We start from the raw sequence: 13,966 nt of genomic DNA, 5'->3' as shown, positions 1-13,966 counted from the left end.
GACTACCATGAACAGGTGCACCAGTTTAAGTAAATCTCCCTCACCCGTCTTGTCTTTCCACATAATATGCAGTTTTAACATCTCTACCTGGGCATTTAGACAATTCACACCAGCCGCTTTGTTACAACGAGGGAGCTGGTGCATGGTGCAGTCCAGCAGAATCAGTGAAGTGCTGATGCACCGATCACGAGGCATTGCATTTTGTAAAGCACTGTGCAAACTCTTGTGCTATATAAATCTTGTAATAATAATACCGGTAATTATTATTATTATTATTATTAGAATTGCACGGTTTACTTTTCTTTTTTTAAACAAACTTTAATGTCACAGAGACCTCTCAAAGTTCAACTGGCCACCATGTAGTGTAAGGCAGTGGACTGCCCCACACTACACACTACTTTTTTCAGTGCACACTGCCTGCACACCACCACAACACAGTAGCATGAACTGGGCAGATAAAGAGACCAGGCATTTTGCTTTGTTATGCAGTGGGAATGTGCTGGAATAGCCATCCAATGCAGCCCCACTGCTTCTGGTGTGAACATATGTAGCCTTCCTGACACAGAAGAATGGGAATATGTAATTTGAATAGGGAGGTTGCACAATTTTCACACCTCCCATCCTTTGATAATTACATCTACCTTTCCATGATAATTGGATAAAGGTGTTGCTGCTACCTGTTTGGATATAAACACCAGGGTATTCTCCTAACATGTGTAAGAACTGAAAAAGTGGCTAGGAGAAGCTACAAAAAATCTTCAATATTGCAGAACAAGTTTCTAACTACTACTAGATATACCAAGGCCTGGATAAATGGGAAAATTCACAAGGCCTGGATAAATGGGAAAATTCCCAGACATCTGAAACAAATGTTCTTGTAAGGGAGGATGTCATACAACCATGAGCAGAGTGGTGGAAAAAAGCTCAACTAGTGCCAGGAGAAAACAACGTGCCTCCTAGCAGACACACATGCATGGAATTTACATCAAACCATGGAAATGACTGGCAATTATATGACTCCATACACTCCCTAGGTGTCCTCTATCATCCAGGTTATTTAACCTGAAAGACTGAGGACATCTAGTGGTGGAGAGAGATTATGTCTGAGAAACTACAAAAGAAGATAAATATAATATAAAAAAATATACTTTTTTTTTTTGCGAAGGAATTCTAAGACAAGATTTCCCAGAGTTGGGCATGATCTCATTAAAGTATAGCTAAAAGCAAAAATTTTAATTTTTTTAGTTTTGGATAGCGAGGGATTACAGCTGTTTGATATTCATTGCGGTCTGTGCCCCAGTTAGGGAAACTCACCCATGGCTTTGAAACAAAAAGGAAATATCCCCTAAGGGAAACAAATGGCAAAACGCTTTAATGCTGGAAAATTGCCTTTAGTTCTACTTTAACGCTGGCTGTACATATACTATATAGGTGTGTGAATATAAAAACACGCAATTTATTCAGCAGAAAAGCAGTAGGCTTTAATTCAATAGTAAACCCCCCCAAAAACTAATTGATTGCGGCTTAACAAACCAAGCTGCCCAGCAGAAGTAGCAGTTAGGGTTGAGAAACCATATAATACTGGTGGGGTGCTTGTCCCATGAGAACAAAAACTGTTGCTATAACTGCTTACAAAGAGTTACCCTATCTTTTAAAAAAAAAAAAAAGAATTAGATGGAGTACAGCTTTAATTTGTTATTCAAGTCCATCTAAATCTGCTAGTGCATCTCACACTACCCCCTCCCTGGACAGAATGTTACTCTTCCTCTAGTGGAGTCTAGCTGCATCACCAGATGAAAATAAAGGAAAGTATGGATTTTTGTAATCATCATATAATCCTTTCCTCGGAGTTCAATGAAGGTCACAGCTTCACCAATTCATGGAAGTTTTTGCCTAGTGTCTTGCTCCTGAGATTGGTGGTATCAAGACCATCCGTGAATTAGTGAAGCCGAGTCCTCCAATGAATGATAGAGTAAAACTGGATTTAGGTAGTCACTGTAAAATCCTTTTTTCTGAGTTCAATGAAAATCATAGCTTCACCAATTCACAGATGTTTTTGATGCCGCCAGGAGCAAGGTGCTAGGCAAAAACATCCGTGAATTAGTGAAGCCATGTCCTTCAATGAATGATAGAGAAAAAAAGTCTACAAAAAGAAACTACTGCAACCACCATATTTAAGAAATGGTAAGTTGCAATATATTAAATATTTGTTTTTGGGCTTGGCACTTTAGCCCCAAGCTGCTACAATAATGTATACAGCTGGAGTCATTGTTCTGTGCTGGGAGCACACTTACTTAGCATCCCCCAGCTTTGTGACTGCACTGTCACCGACAGCTCCCAGTCACAGTTTACAATTGGAACTGGTGGAGAAGATCCCTGATTACTTACAGCCAATCACAATGATCACACAAAGTCCATGCAATGTCAACGGCCTATGAATTTTTAAAAGGATAACTGCATCCAGCTGGGTTAATATAGCCTAACATTCCACAAAAATAAATACATATGTATTACAAAATGTGTGTAGAAAATATTTCTCAAGCAGTATTAATCTTGTTTAGTTTTGCAGTTCACTTGCCTCCTTTCGATGTTTCTCGTTGCCGAGCCCTCGTTCTTTCTGGAGTTTGTCAAATTCATTGTTCACGTTGATTTGAGAAACTAGGATCAGGATCTTCTGAGTCAGCCCACTCTCCATGAGATCATTAGTGAAATGGGTTGTCATGGCCACAACCTCTGGACTGAGAGGAAGAGAAAACTGTAAATAGGGCCTTCTGTAGGTAAACCATCAACTAGAATAGATCATCAATATAAAGTGCTAGGATGGAGAGCCACATTTCTCACAGCATAAGATTAAGGCTACATGTACACTAAACTCCCTTGGACGCCAAGCTCTCCTGGCAGCTGAAAAACGCTAAGCATGGCAAAAACGCAAGTAAAACGCAGTATCATGTTTTGTGCTTGGACGTTTATTCATTTCATTGGCCAGAGTAGTTGCCATTGAAATGAACACCCAAGCGCTTAGGGGCGTTTACATGCGTTTTTGCCATGTTTTTGGCCAAGACATACCTCTCCTGAACGTGAATTTTCTGTGTTCAGGAGAGGGATGTTTCAATGCGCCTAAACTCTGCTGCTGCTAAACTCAGATAAAAGAGTTCTATTGAGTTGAGTTCAGGGGTTTTGGCAAAAAAACTCCAAAAGCTAGTCACATTTAGGAGCAGAGATGTGCATGAGGCCTTTAGGTTTTTCTCCAGCCCAGTCCTGTTTGGAAGGGCAGGACACCTGATTTTTCTCCGCTGCAGGTCAGTAACACTCACAGGTCTTGTCCTTCCATCAAGAAGAAGAAAAGGCTAGTCTATTGCCCACCCCACACAGGGGTGCAAGATGGGTGTTACTACCTGTTTTAGGCCCAAAATATTTTTAAGTAGTTTTTTGTCAACCTCTTCTAGTATTTTCAGAACTTAGGTTAGAGGTTAAAACTAGCTCATGACTGCAGTAAGTTTTTTTTTCTTTTAGCAGAATTTCTTTGTAAAAGCAATCAGAGTTGCTGTAGAACCATCCAATCACTTGTTATGTGCCACTCCCTATCCGTTCCCGAATCTCCTCTGCAGTGTGAACCTGAAAATGCAGAACTCTGGACATTTCTGGTTCACTGTTGTCAAAAAGCCAGGTAAACAGAAGATCAATAACAGTTCTATGCTTAATCCGATGGTGCAGAGGGCAGGGGAAACATTAGTGCTGGGAGGAACTTGATAGCACCTTGTGATAAAAATAAAGTTAATTAAAAAAAAGTTAAAATGTTAAATTAAATAAATATATATATCAAAAAAGGACCTCCATCCCACACACAGGAACGAAAATGCTTATATGTAAACGATTATACACCACATATTCCATATTGTTGAGGTCCCTGATTTACAGTTGACTCTAAACTCATGACCTGTAAAAGGCATTTAAAGCTTCACATATTGATAATATTTTGACATTTTTCTGGTGCATGCAGTTTTGACGATAGGAATATTTGGTATCTATTTATTCACTGCTACTTCATTTTTTATTTTGTCCATTAATTTTAGTCTATTTTTTTCTGTAATATAAATTTGATTAATATTTGTACAAACAGCGGGCACCATTAAAAACTGGAACCGTCATATTTTTTTAAGTAGTTTTATAGCCAAATATTCATATTTCAACGTGTGAGCAAAAAAAATGAAGATATTGCTCCAGAGACATAGTGGTTTAAGAATACATAAAAAAAAAAGTTGTGCTGTGAGTAGTTAAACGTGAGCATAGACAATATATGCTAATATGAGAAGTAATGGTTATATAATATGTAACGGAACCGGACCCAGACTGCACTTGGGTATTTCCGTTAGACTCCAGCTTCCCTGTCCAAAACACAAATCCTCGGACACCACCGCTGATCATGCAGGAAATAGACAGCACCAGACACTTCTTAAGAAAGGAGGTCAACTGCTTTATTTTAACTAACACACACACACACACACACACACACACACACACACACACACACACACACACACACACACACACACACACACACACACACACACACACACACACACACACACACACACACACACACACACACACACACACGGGGATACAACCAGGAACAGGAAACACATCACAGGCCATCCCATCAGGAGGGAAGGGCTGCCAGAAATACCCCCCACCAAACCAAGACACATAATAGAACAAAGGGATACACCACTTGGCAGTAGACAATAGGGAAACACATTTTTATTTATTTATTTCAGGTACTTATATAGCGCTGTCAGTTTACACAGCGCTTTACACATATATATATATTGTATATTCACATCAGTCCCTAACCCTCAAGGGGCGTACAGTCTAAGGTCCCTAACTTACATTCATATATTAGGGCTAATTTAGACAGAAGCCAATTAACCTACCAGCATGTCTTTGGAGTGCATCCCATAATAGTTTACTAGAACAATGGAATGCAACAGCATGGCAGAGAACAATGAACAACCCCCACACCAATATTAGAACATTTCACCCTGTCCCCTAACAGGCGCAGGGTGACCTAAACATAAGAGGAATTTGGGAAGATGATACAGGGGTCCCCCCACCTCCATCACATAATATGAATATTGAGGCTTTATTACACAATGAGGGCTTTCAAATTAAATTACAAGTACCTGAGATCCAATGTAAAAGTCCTTCCTTTCCGGGACTGGACCAGAGTTCTTAGAGAATTGGCAATACATCTTTTTCCATCCCAGTATAACAGAACCGCGACCAGTCCACGTGTCAGACCAGGAAAGTGAGGCTGTTGGTGTTCTCCTGCACAGGTGTAAGTTCATGTTAAGGTGAGCAAGCTGTGTGTAAGTAACTCTCAAAAAAACCCATCAAAAGTTAACTGAACAAATGTAATCAGATCTGCTTGTTAAAATGGATCTCCAGCTAAATATACAGTCAGGTCCATAAATATTGGGACATGGACACAATTCTAACATTTTTGGCTCTATACACCACCACAATGGATTTGAAATGAAACAAACATGATGTGCTTCATCTGCAGACTGTCAGCTTTAATTTGAGGGTATTTACCGCCAAATAAGGTGAACGGTGTAGGAATTACAACAGTTTGCATATGTGCCTCCCACTTGTTAAGGGACCAAAAGTAATGGGACAATTGGCTTCTCAGCTGTTCCATGGCCAGGTGTGTGTTATTCCCTCATTATCCCAATTACAATGAGCAGATAAAAGGTCCAGAGTTCATTTCAAGTGTTCTATTTGCATTTGGAATCTGTTGCTGTCAACTCTCAAGATGAGTTCCAAAGAGCTGTCACTATCAGTGAAGCAAGCCATCGTTAGGCTGAAAAAACAAAACAAACCCATCAGAGAGATAGCAAAAACATTAGGCGTGGCCAAAACAACTGTTTGGAACATTCTTAAAAAGAAGGAACGCACCGGTGAGCTCAGCAACACCAAAAGACCCGGAAGACCACGGAAAACAACTGTGGTGGATGAGCGAAGAATTCTTTCCCTGGTGAAGAAAACACCCTTCACAACAGTTGGCCAGATCAAGAACACTCTCCAGGAGGTAGGTGTATGTGTGTCAAAGTCACCAATTAAGAGAAGACTTCACCAGAGTGAATACAGAGGGTTCACCACAAGATGGAAACCATTGGTGAGCCTCAAAAACAGGAAGGCCAGATTAGAGTTTGCCAAACGACATCTAAAAAAGCCTTCACAGTTCTGGAACAACATCCTATGGACAGATGAGACCAAGATCAACTTGTACCAGAGTGATGGGAAGAGAAGAGTATGGAGAAGGAAAGGAACTGCTCATGATCCTAAGCATACCACCTCATCGGTGAAGCATGGTGGTGGTAGTGTCATGACGTGGGCATGTATGGCTGCCAATGGAACTGCTTCTCTTGTATTTATTGATGATGTGACTGCTGACAAAAGCAGCAGGATGAATTCTGAAGTGTTTTGGGCAATATTATCTGCTCATATTCAGCCAAATGCTTCACAACTCATTGGACGCCGCTTCACAGTGCAGATGGACAATGACCCAAAGCATACTGCAAAAGCAACCAAAGAGTTTAAGGGAAAGAAGTGGAATGTTCTGCAATGGCCAAGTCAATCACCTGACCTGAATCCGATTGAACATGCATTTCACTTGCTGAAGACAAAACTGAAGGGAAAATGCCCCAAGAACAAGCAGGAACTGAAGACAGTTGCAGTAGAGGCCTGGCAGAGCATCACCAGGGATGAAACCCAGCGTCTAGTGATGTCTATGCGTTCCACACTTCAGGCTGTCATTGACTGCAAAGGATTTGCAACCAAGTATTAAAAAGTGAAAGTTTGATTTATGATTATTATTCTGTCCCATTACTTTTGGTCCCTTAACAAGTGGGAGGCACATATGTAAACTGTTGTAATTCCTACACCGTTCACCTTATTTGGATGTAAATACCCTCAAATTAAAGCTGACAGTCTGCAGTTAAAGCACATCTTGTTTGTTTCATTTCAAATCCATTGTGGTGGTGTATAGAGCCAAAAATGTTAGAATTGTGTCCATGTCCCAATATTTATGGACCTGACTGTACATCCTCCAAATAACAAATCATGTTCATTTTTTGTGCAACAAACACGGCTGAATGGTTCAAGGCTAATTTCTTCATTTTAAGGTGTTATTTTTATTTGTGCAGCACTGTCCCTATTATACTTGGGTTTTGTGTACTTATATCTCAAGGCACTCTAGTGTCTTGTGGCAGCAGCTGTTATTTGGGTATCACAAAAAATATATTTTGAATATTAATACAAAATCCCTGTTATGCATTTCATCTTGAATTTTTCAATAGCTTTAATTTGTTAACAACATATAAATTATGTTATGAAACATTTGTCTTGTTTGTTCTGCTCATGCAGTTCCCCTTTCTTTAAATTAGGCCTATGAAGATTATTTTAACACAAGATTCATTACACACCAGCTAGAAGAAGCTCCACAGCTGCCACTTCTCCGATATTGAATAAGTCGCTGAGGATAAAGGCCTCCTTGATGAGTGACTCTGGGAGGAGCTGAGTCCCCTGCCGGCCTTTAATAGCCACTCCCTCTGTGCTGGCTTTTTGGATTTTTTCATGCTGTTGGTGACTCTTTGGCTGCAAAAAAAAAAAAAAAAAAAAAAAAAAAGGAAAGACAAAATTAACCGCTTATCTGTGCATCCTGATGCAAACAGGTAAATATACAATTATATGTTATATTACATATACCACTCTTGTGATTTACACTGCACGGCCATGCAGGGGACACCACAATTTCATATTGCAGCTTCCAATGTCACCTGGCCAATATGAAAACACCATCGTCTGTCTCACAAGGAAGCAGGTGACACAGGAAACTGCAACCAAACACTGGGGTCATCTGCAGTGTGGCAATGGTTTGTTGATCTCAAGGCAGGCTTAAACTGATCCTGTAGCCACAGGGTCACTTGTATACAAAATACACTTACCTTTCCATTGACCTGCTTGACTCCCCACGCCCCGCGTAAATTTTTGACCCTTCAGATGGGTCAAGCACCCATTTCTATTGCAGCACACTTTGGCTCCTCTCAATAGCTTAATTATCCAATAGAGATATACGAGCCAGCAGGAAAAACCACCCCAATGAGGCGAGGGAGCAAGTAATCCATATACCCGGAAGTGTGGAATATCTGAAGTGGCCAGGGAGCTCCGAAGCTGTGGCATTCTAAAGTCACTGGCTCCTGCTGCTGTCAATCAATTCCTATGATAAACAGAGAGGGGGGGCGGGGGAGAGCCCTGCTTTCTGTGTCTATGGAAGCGGCTTCCTATGGGGGGCACTCACTGAGAGCTGATTCCCACATGTGCGGTGCGGATTGAAGCTCAGGTTTCACAGCTAATTAATACAGTGGCTGTTCACAGGTTTAGGTTAGGTTTACATCAGGTTCAGGACAGGATTAACTCAGGATCTTATCCTGTTCACACATATGTGCTTTAGGAACGGTTCCCATAGAAGTCAATAGCCTGTAATCTGGACCTGAACCACTGCTCAGAAATCGGACATGACTTTTTTAAATCCGCACTGGCCATGCATCAGACATATATGAACAGGCACCATAGGAAGAAATGTTATTTCACGTCATGCAGTTGGATGCGATTGAAACCGCATCCAATCCGCATATATGTGAATGGGCATTTAGGAGCAGCCACCAGAAGCACTGGCGGGGGACTCCAGATGAGGCGGATCAAAGCTGCTCTGGGCAAACCATTGTATAGAGAAGGTGAGTATAACATGTTTATTTAAAAAAAATAAAAATTAAAGGTTTATAAAAACTTCAAAAGATGCTTTTATATACAAGTGACCTTGTGGTGACAGTGTCATTAACAAAATTACAGATTCTTTGGGAAAGTAAAGGGAATTTGTGGAATTTTGGTACATATTTCCTTTAATTATGAAATTAAGTTGAATTTTTTTTTAACGTTTCTTTTTAATTAGTTAAATAAGACACATCATCATAAATACTTCATATTTAGCAAAGAGTTCCCAGCAGGTAGAGCTTTAGAGTCTGCTGACTACAAGTTTTCAGCAACTCCTAACTTCCAGGGTGGACACGCCTGTTCAGACCTAGTGCACTAGAGTACCACTTGCTTTACTGCAGCACACTGCATTGCTCAATGTAAGTGCATTGCCATTGTGGGGAATCCTCATATCCTATACTGGGGTTTCCACCTTTGGTATAACATTTTAAAGATTTCTTATGTTTGGTATGAAACCTTCAAAATAAAATCTGAATTAAACAAAAAACATTTTAAAGCAGACCTGTCTAAGAGGGGTGGTAAGGGAGTTTTTTTATTTATTTATTTATTTATTTTTTAAGCACTCACTTGAAAATTTGTCAGCAAATGCTTTGCTTTGGAACTATCTATTTCAATACCTACAACACAGAGGCAAGTAAGGGTCCGTAATAAACCTAAACTCTTTGAATTCCATGTCCTCAAGGGGACTGCTGTCCACAACAAAAGAAGTTTTGCTTCAATGAAGAACATGAAAAACATACTGGGTTTTTAAACAGGGAGATGAAGTCAGGTTTGTGCTTCTTTAACAAGATATCCAGGACATGCAAGGCTTCTGGCTGTCTTCTCAGCAAGGCACTTTCCACTGTCTGCCAGATGTCTTTGTATGGACCCCATAGACTAGCCACTGCAAGAAAGAGGAAGATTAGCAGGTTACTCAGTTATCATAGAACATTAAGCAAATAAAGAATTTCTTTGTTTGGTTTTTCCATATGCTGTAAACTGAACTTTCTATAGTGGGCAATAAATCATACTTTTAGAGAGACCATGTCACTAAAATGAACATGTTCTTTTTGTCTCTTCTGGGCATCAAAATGTACGATATCGATTATATTAGGTGTCCAGCTTTTATAAAAAAAAAAAAAACACACACACACTTCTGCCTTATAACACCAGGGTCATTGGTTCGAACCTCAGTAAGGACATCATCTGTATTTGCATGTTCTATTGCTTGGGTTTCCTCCAGGTGCGCCAGTCCTTAAGTTGACCTTAGGATGTCCAGTATGTATGTAAGATAGGGTCCTTAGACTGTAAATTTCTTGGGGGCAGGGATTGATGTGAATGTACAGTATGCAAAGCATTGTGTAAATTGCCAACAATATACAAATGTCTAATAAATAAATATACTGTATACAGTGAAAGCAAACAGTTGTCTCAGCACTCAGGTTTGGATATACGCTGGGGTGTACCTAACAAGGAGACAACTTCAAGTAGAGGAGGTTGTGATTTAATACTTGCTGTTATGAAGAGTTAAAATTACTAAATGATGCTAATCTAATGATGTGTGAGCACTATATTGCATTAGTACTCTCAACCCTGGAAGTGTGATGATGTCTCCCCAGAGGGGTGTCCATGACCGGCTCGAGTTCACAATAATTGGGTTGAATAATGCTGGCCATCATTCAGTTAGGACGACTGTGGACAACTAGTGGTGGAGAGAAACTTCAGCAGGTGGCAGGGGCAAAGGTGAGTATTGCAGCAAAAAGCAGCTTTTTAATTTTTACTCATACACTCTCATGCTAAAATGATCACTTTTAGAATGGGGCTCTGTTATGTATGGGTGGTTGGCGGAGATGCCTTACATTTTTACATTGCATGGCACGGTTTACATTATTTTCTTTTTAACATTATTGAAATGTCACAAAGTAAATGTCACAAACTGGCCTTTCATTAATTCCAATGCACAGCAGAAGAACTTCAATCTTTAGGTGTGCTCTCATTTGGAAAAATGCAGACATGTAGCATTTCTCTGCACACAGAAAAAACTGTTTTCAGTTTGCAATGCAGAGGCCTATATTGATCAAATGAAGAAAAATACAGGTCACCGCACACGGCATGACATAGAAAACAATTGTTTTCTATGTACTCAGTTCATACCACAATGCTTCTGCGATATGGCACCATAGCTCACTCCATCACACTCTCAATACAGTTACAAAAAAAAATAAAAAATTATAAATGTAATCAGTGCAATGCACATTGCCTTGCCAGGCCAAAAGCGGACACCGGCCCTCTCCTCTGTACAAGACAAACAGCTCCTGGCTTAGTTTTGTGAATCGCCAGGAGAAAAGGGGGCATAGATGCAACCATAGCACTGGGGTCCAGCATTTACAGTTGGAGCGGCCAGGAAGTACATCAGGAGCTGTATTTCCACCCACAAGTATAGCAAATTTGAGTTAGGAACATGAACATGTATGTTATGGCAGGTGGTTCAAGTAATTTTACTTAAAGCCTGGAATTGGGCTGTAAAAATTTGTAACGCCTGAGGAGTTACATGGGCAATCTGCTCATGTGATCACTGTGATTAATTGCCCTACTGGCTACCAATTGTAAACAGTGACCAGGAGCTGACAGTGATAGCGTGGTCACAGTGCTAGGGCCATGAAGTGAGCACACTCCCAGCACAAACAAAGCCATTCGTAACGCATATATGTGGTAGCTCTGTGTTCAAGCCGATTATGCTGCCATAGGGATGTTTGATTCCTATTACCCAACGCCCGGGACATGTAGTTCCGGGCGTCGGGAAGGTAGTTTTTTCTTTTTTATCTATAGCCCTGCTGCTGCTTGCTTCCACGCAGTGCCAGCCTCTCTCCACCCCCCCCATGAGGTCTCCCGGGCTCAGCTTGCCCATCTGTGGGCCCGGGACTGGCTCACCGCCGTCAGCTAGAGGGAGGGAGAAGAGCAGAAGCATCCACTCCCCACCCCTTCTTGTGATGTACCTTCTGGGTCCCCATTGAGAGATTCCTGGTCATGGAAACTGGGAAAGAATGAAATGCGGTGCGATTAAATTCAGTGGAGCACAGGGGAGACATGCAGGGTCTTTTAGATCCTGGATGCCTCAATAAAGAGAACCTGTCACCAAAAAAAATCTTCACATAGAGGACTTTGATTTTATGGGGAAAAAAATGTTTTTTTTTCCCTTTGTAAAAAATTAAAAGTTACACCCAAGCACATACCATTCCCCCCCACCCCCACATATACGCACGTACAAACGTAAAAGCACACGCTGGGACACCTACACATGAAACCGTCGATTGTGATACACGTCACATATCACCACACACGCCAAAATGAGAGCAATAATTCTAGCACCAGACCTCCTCTGTAATGCTAAACTGATGACCTATAAGGAGCTTTAAAAGTGTCGACCTACAGAAAATATAGGGTACTGAAGTTCGTCGCCATTTCATGAGCACACACAAACTTAAAGATTGACAAGTTGGATATCTATTTGCTCGGTGCAACCTTATCTTTTATATTTTACAAAAAATAGGGTAATTTACTGCTTTTTTGTGCCCTAAAAGTAACTTACTTGGATTTTGTACTGAAATTTTACTGTAATATTATGTGACATAAAATATTGAAACTACCACTATTTTATTCTCTAGGGTCTCTGCTTTCATAAAATATATAATGTTTGGGGGTTTTGTGTAATCTTCAGGCCTAAAATGATTTTTTAATCGTGTGCAAAAACGGCTCTGGCAGTGAAAGGGATATAGGATAAGCCCTGACCCACCCTTTCCTGAAGAGCAGCCAATCGGTGCTCATTACACTTACAAGGTCTCTCCCCTCCCTGCTAGTCCCCGGGTACTGTGCTGGAGAGAGGCAGGGAGGGGAGGAGGAGATAATATATATATATATATTTATTGTGTTTTACAGATGTTATTCATCTATAAAGGCCTCCCTTGTGTAGACCTCCAGAAGCCCCGAGACTGCTGCTGGGTGCCGCCACTTTGGATGTGATGTCATCAGACCCAGCAGACTCAGAGCTGTCACTCTATAGTATTCCCCATCACTCCCCCGGCAGATACATAAAAAGTTAGTTAAGGAGGGAAAGGGCAGGGGAGATGAGCAAGACAGTAATTATTCCCAGGAGGAGGAGAGGGCTGTGCCGGGGAAAGGACTCTTCCTGGAATGGTCACAAGCAAGTTCAAAGACACTTTGCAAGTCAGTAAAAAGATAATTTATGGAAAAGGAAAAACACTGCAAGTAAATATTTACTAGCTTAAAAATAAAGTTCCTAGCAGCTACTTGTGAGCGTTTTTTTTTCTGCCACTAGAAGCAAATGGTGTTATCCTATGTGTCTACGTATACTATTTTAGTCTAGAAATTTTTTTTTTTTTTTAAAGCGTCAGCTTCTAGGAGCAGAAAAAAAAAACACTTTTTTGCATTTTTGGGAGAGATTTGGCAGCAAAAAAAATATGCTAAATGCTCCGAAACGCGGCTAACCGCCAGCTTCCAGCATTTTTCTTCCTCAGCGGCCTCCGGCATCCTTAACCAGTGAATAGCTTGTTGATAAGGAGCGGGCCAGCAAGCCAGCCACCACGTCCTTAAAGCGGAGTTAAAGTGAAACTGTAAAAAAATAGAAGTCAGCGGCTACAAAAACTGTAACTCCTGCTGTGTCCTCACCACAGCTCATTTCACTGGCCATTCTTTGTTCCCGGCGCCGGCATCTTCAGTGTGGGCACCCGGCTGCGACAGCTTGCAGCTTCACAGCCGGGTACCCACTGCGAATGCGCGAGTAGCTCTGCGCTTTCTGAATGGTCCCATAGTCTTCTGGGACCTGTCAAATGTCCCACAAGACTACAGGGAGGGAGGAGGACAACTTCCTTTTCTGATCACAGCAGAAGTGGGAGCGAGTACCTGTCATTTTTGGGTACCCACTCCCCCGAGGTGACAATCCTTAATGGGGAGCGGGGGACCAGTCCTTAAACTTCCAGAACATCCCCTTTTGGGAGGAGCTCTGCTTTAACAACAGATGACTTATCAGCTGTGAGCCGGGTGACAAGGGCCTCTTCCCCACAACTCTGTGGGTGTCTGTGGGTGGGGGGGCTTAACGGAAACTGGAAGCTCCCTAACAAGGGGGCCCCCAGAT

General features: G+C 41.3%; 1 protein-coding gene across 2 annotated transcripts in view; it reads right to left on the bottom strand.

Moving 5' to 3' along the window:
* NUP205 (nucleoporin 205) overlaps nucleotides 1-13,966 on the bottom strand; it is a 92,676-nt gene that overhangs the window by 75,350 nt on the left and 3,360 nt on the right. For both annotated transcript variants that reach the window (XM_089680674.1, XM_089680673.1), the window contains exons 2-5: nucleotides 9,576-9,718; nucleotides 7,488-7,659; nucleotides 5,184-5,328; nucleotides 2,579-2,738 (exon numbers count right to left, since the gene is read on the bottom strand). In XM_089680674.1, coding sequence (XP_089536800.1) covers nucleotides 2,579-2,738; nucleotides 5,184-5,328; nucleotides 7,488-7,659; nucleotides 9,576-9,718 — 620 coding nt within the window. The remainder of the gene's footprint in view (nucleotides 1-2,578; nucleotides 2,739-5,183; nucleotides 5,329-7,487; nucleotides 7,660-9,575; nucleotides 9,719-13,966) is intronic.

This window comes from Staurois parvus, unplaced genomic scaffold (genome assembly GCF_062004578.1).
Source record: "Staurois parvus isolate SC_StPar_1 unplaced genomic scaffold, SC_StPar_1.0 ptg000249l, whole genome shotgun sequence".
Lineage (NCBI taxonomy): Eukaryota > Metazoa > Chordata > Amphibia > Anura > Ranidae > Staurois > Staurois parvus.
The sequence above is the reverse complement of the archived record's forward strand: the minus strand, read 5'-3'. Positions and strand labels throughout refer to the sequence as shown.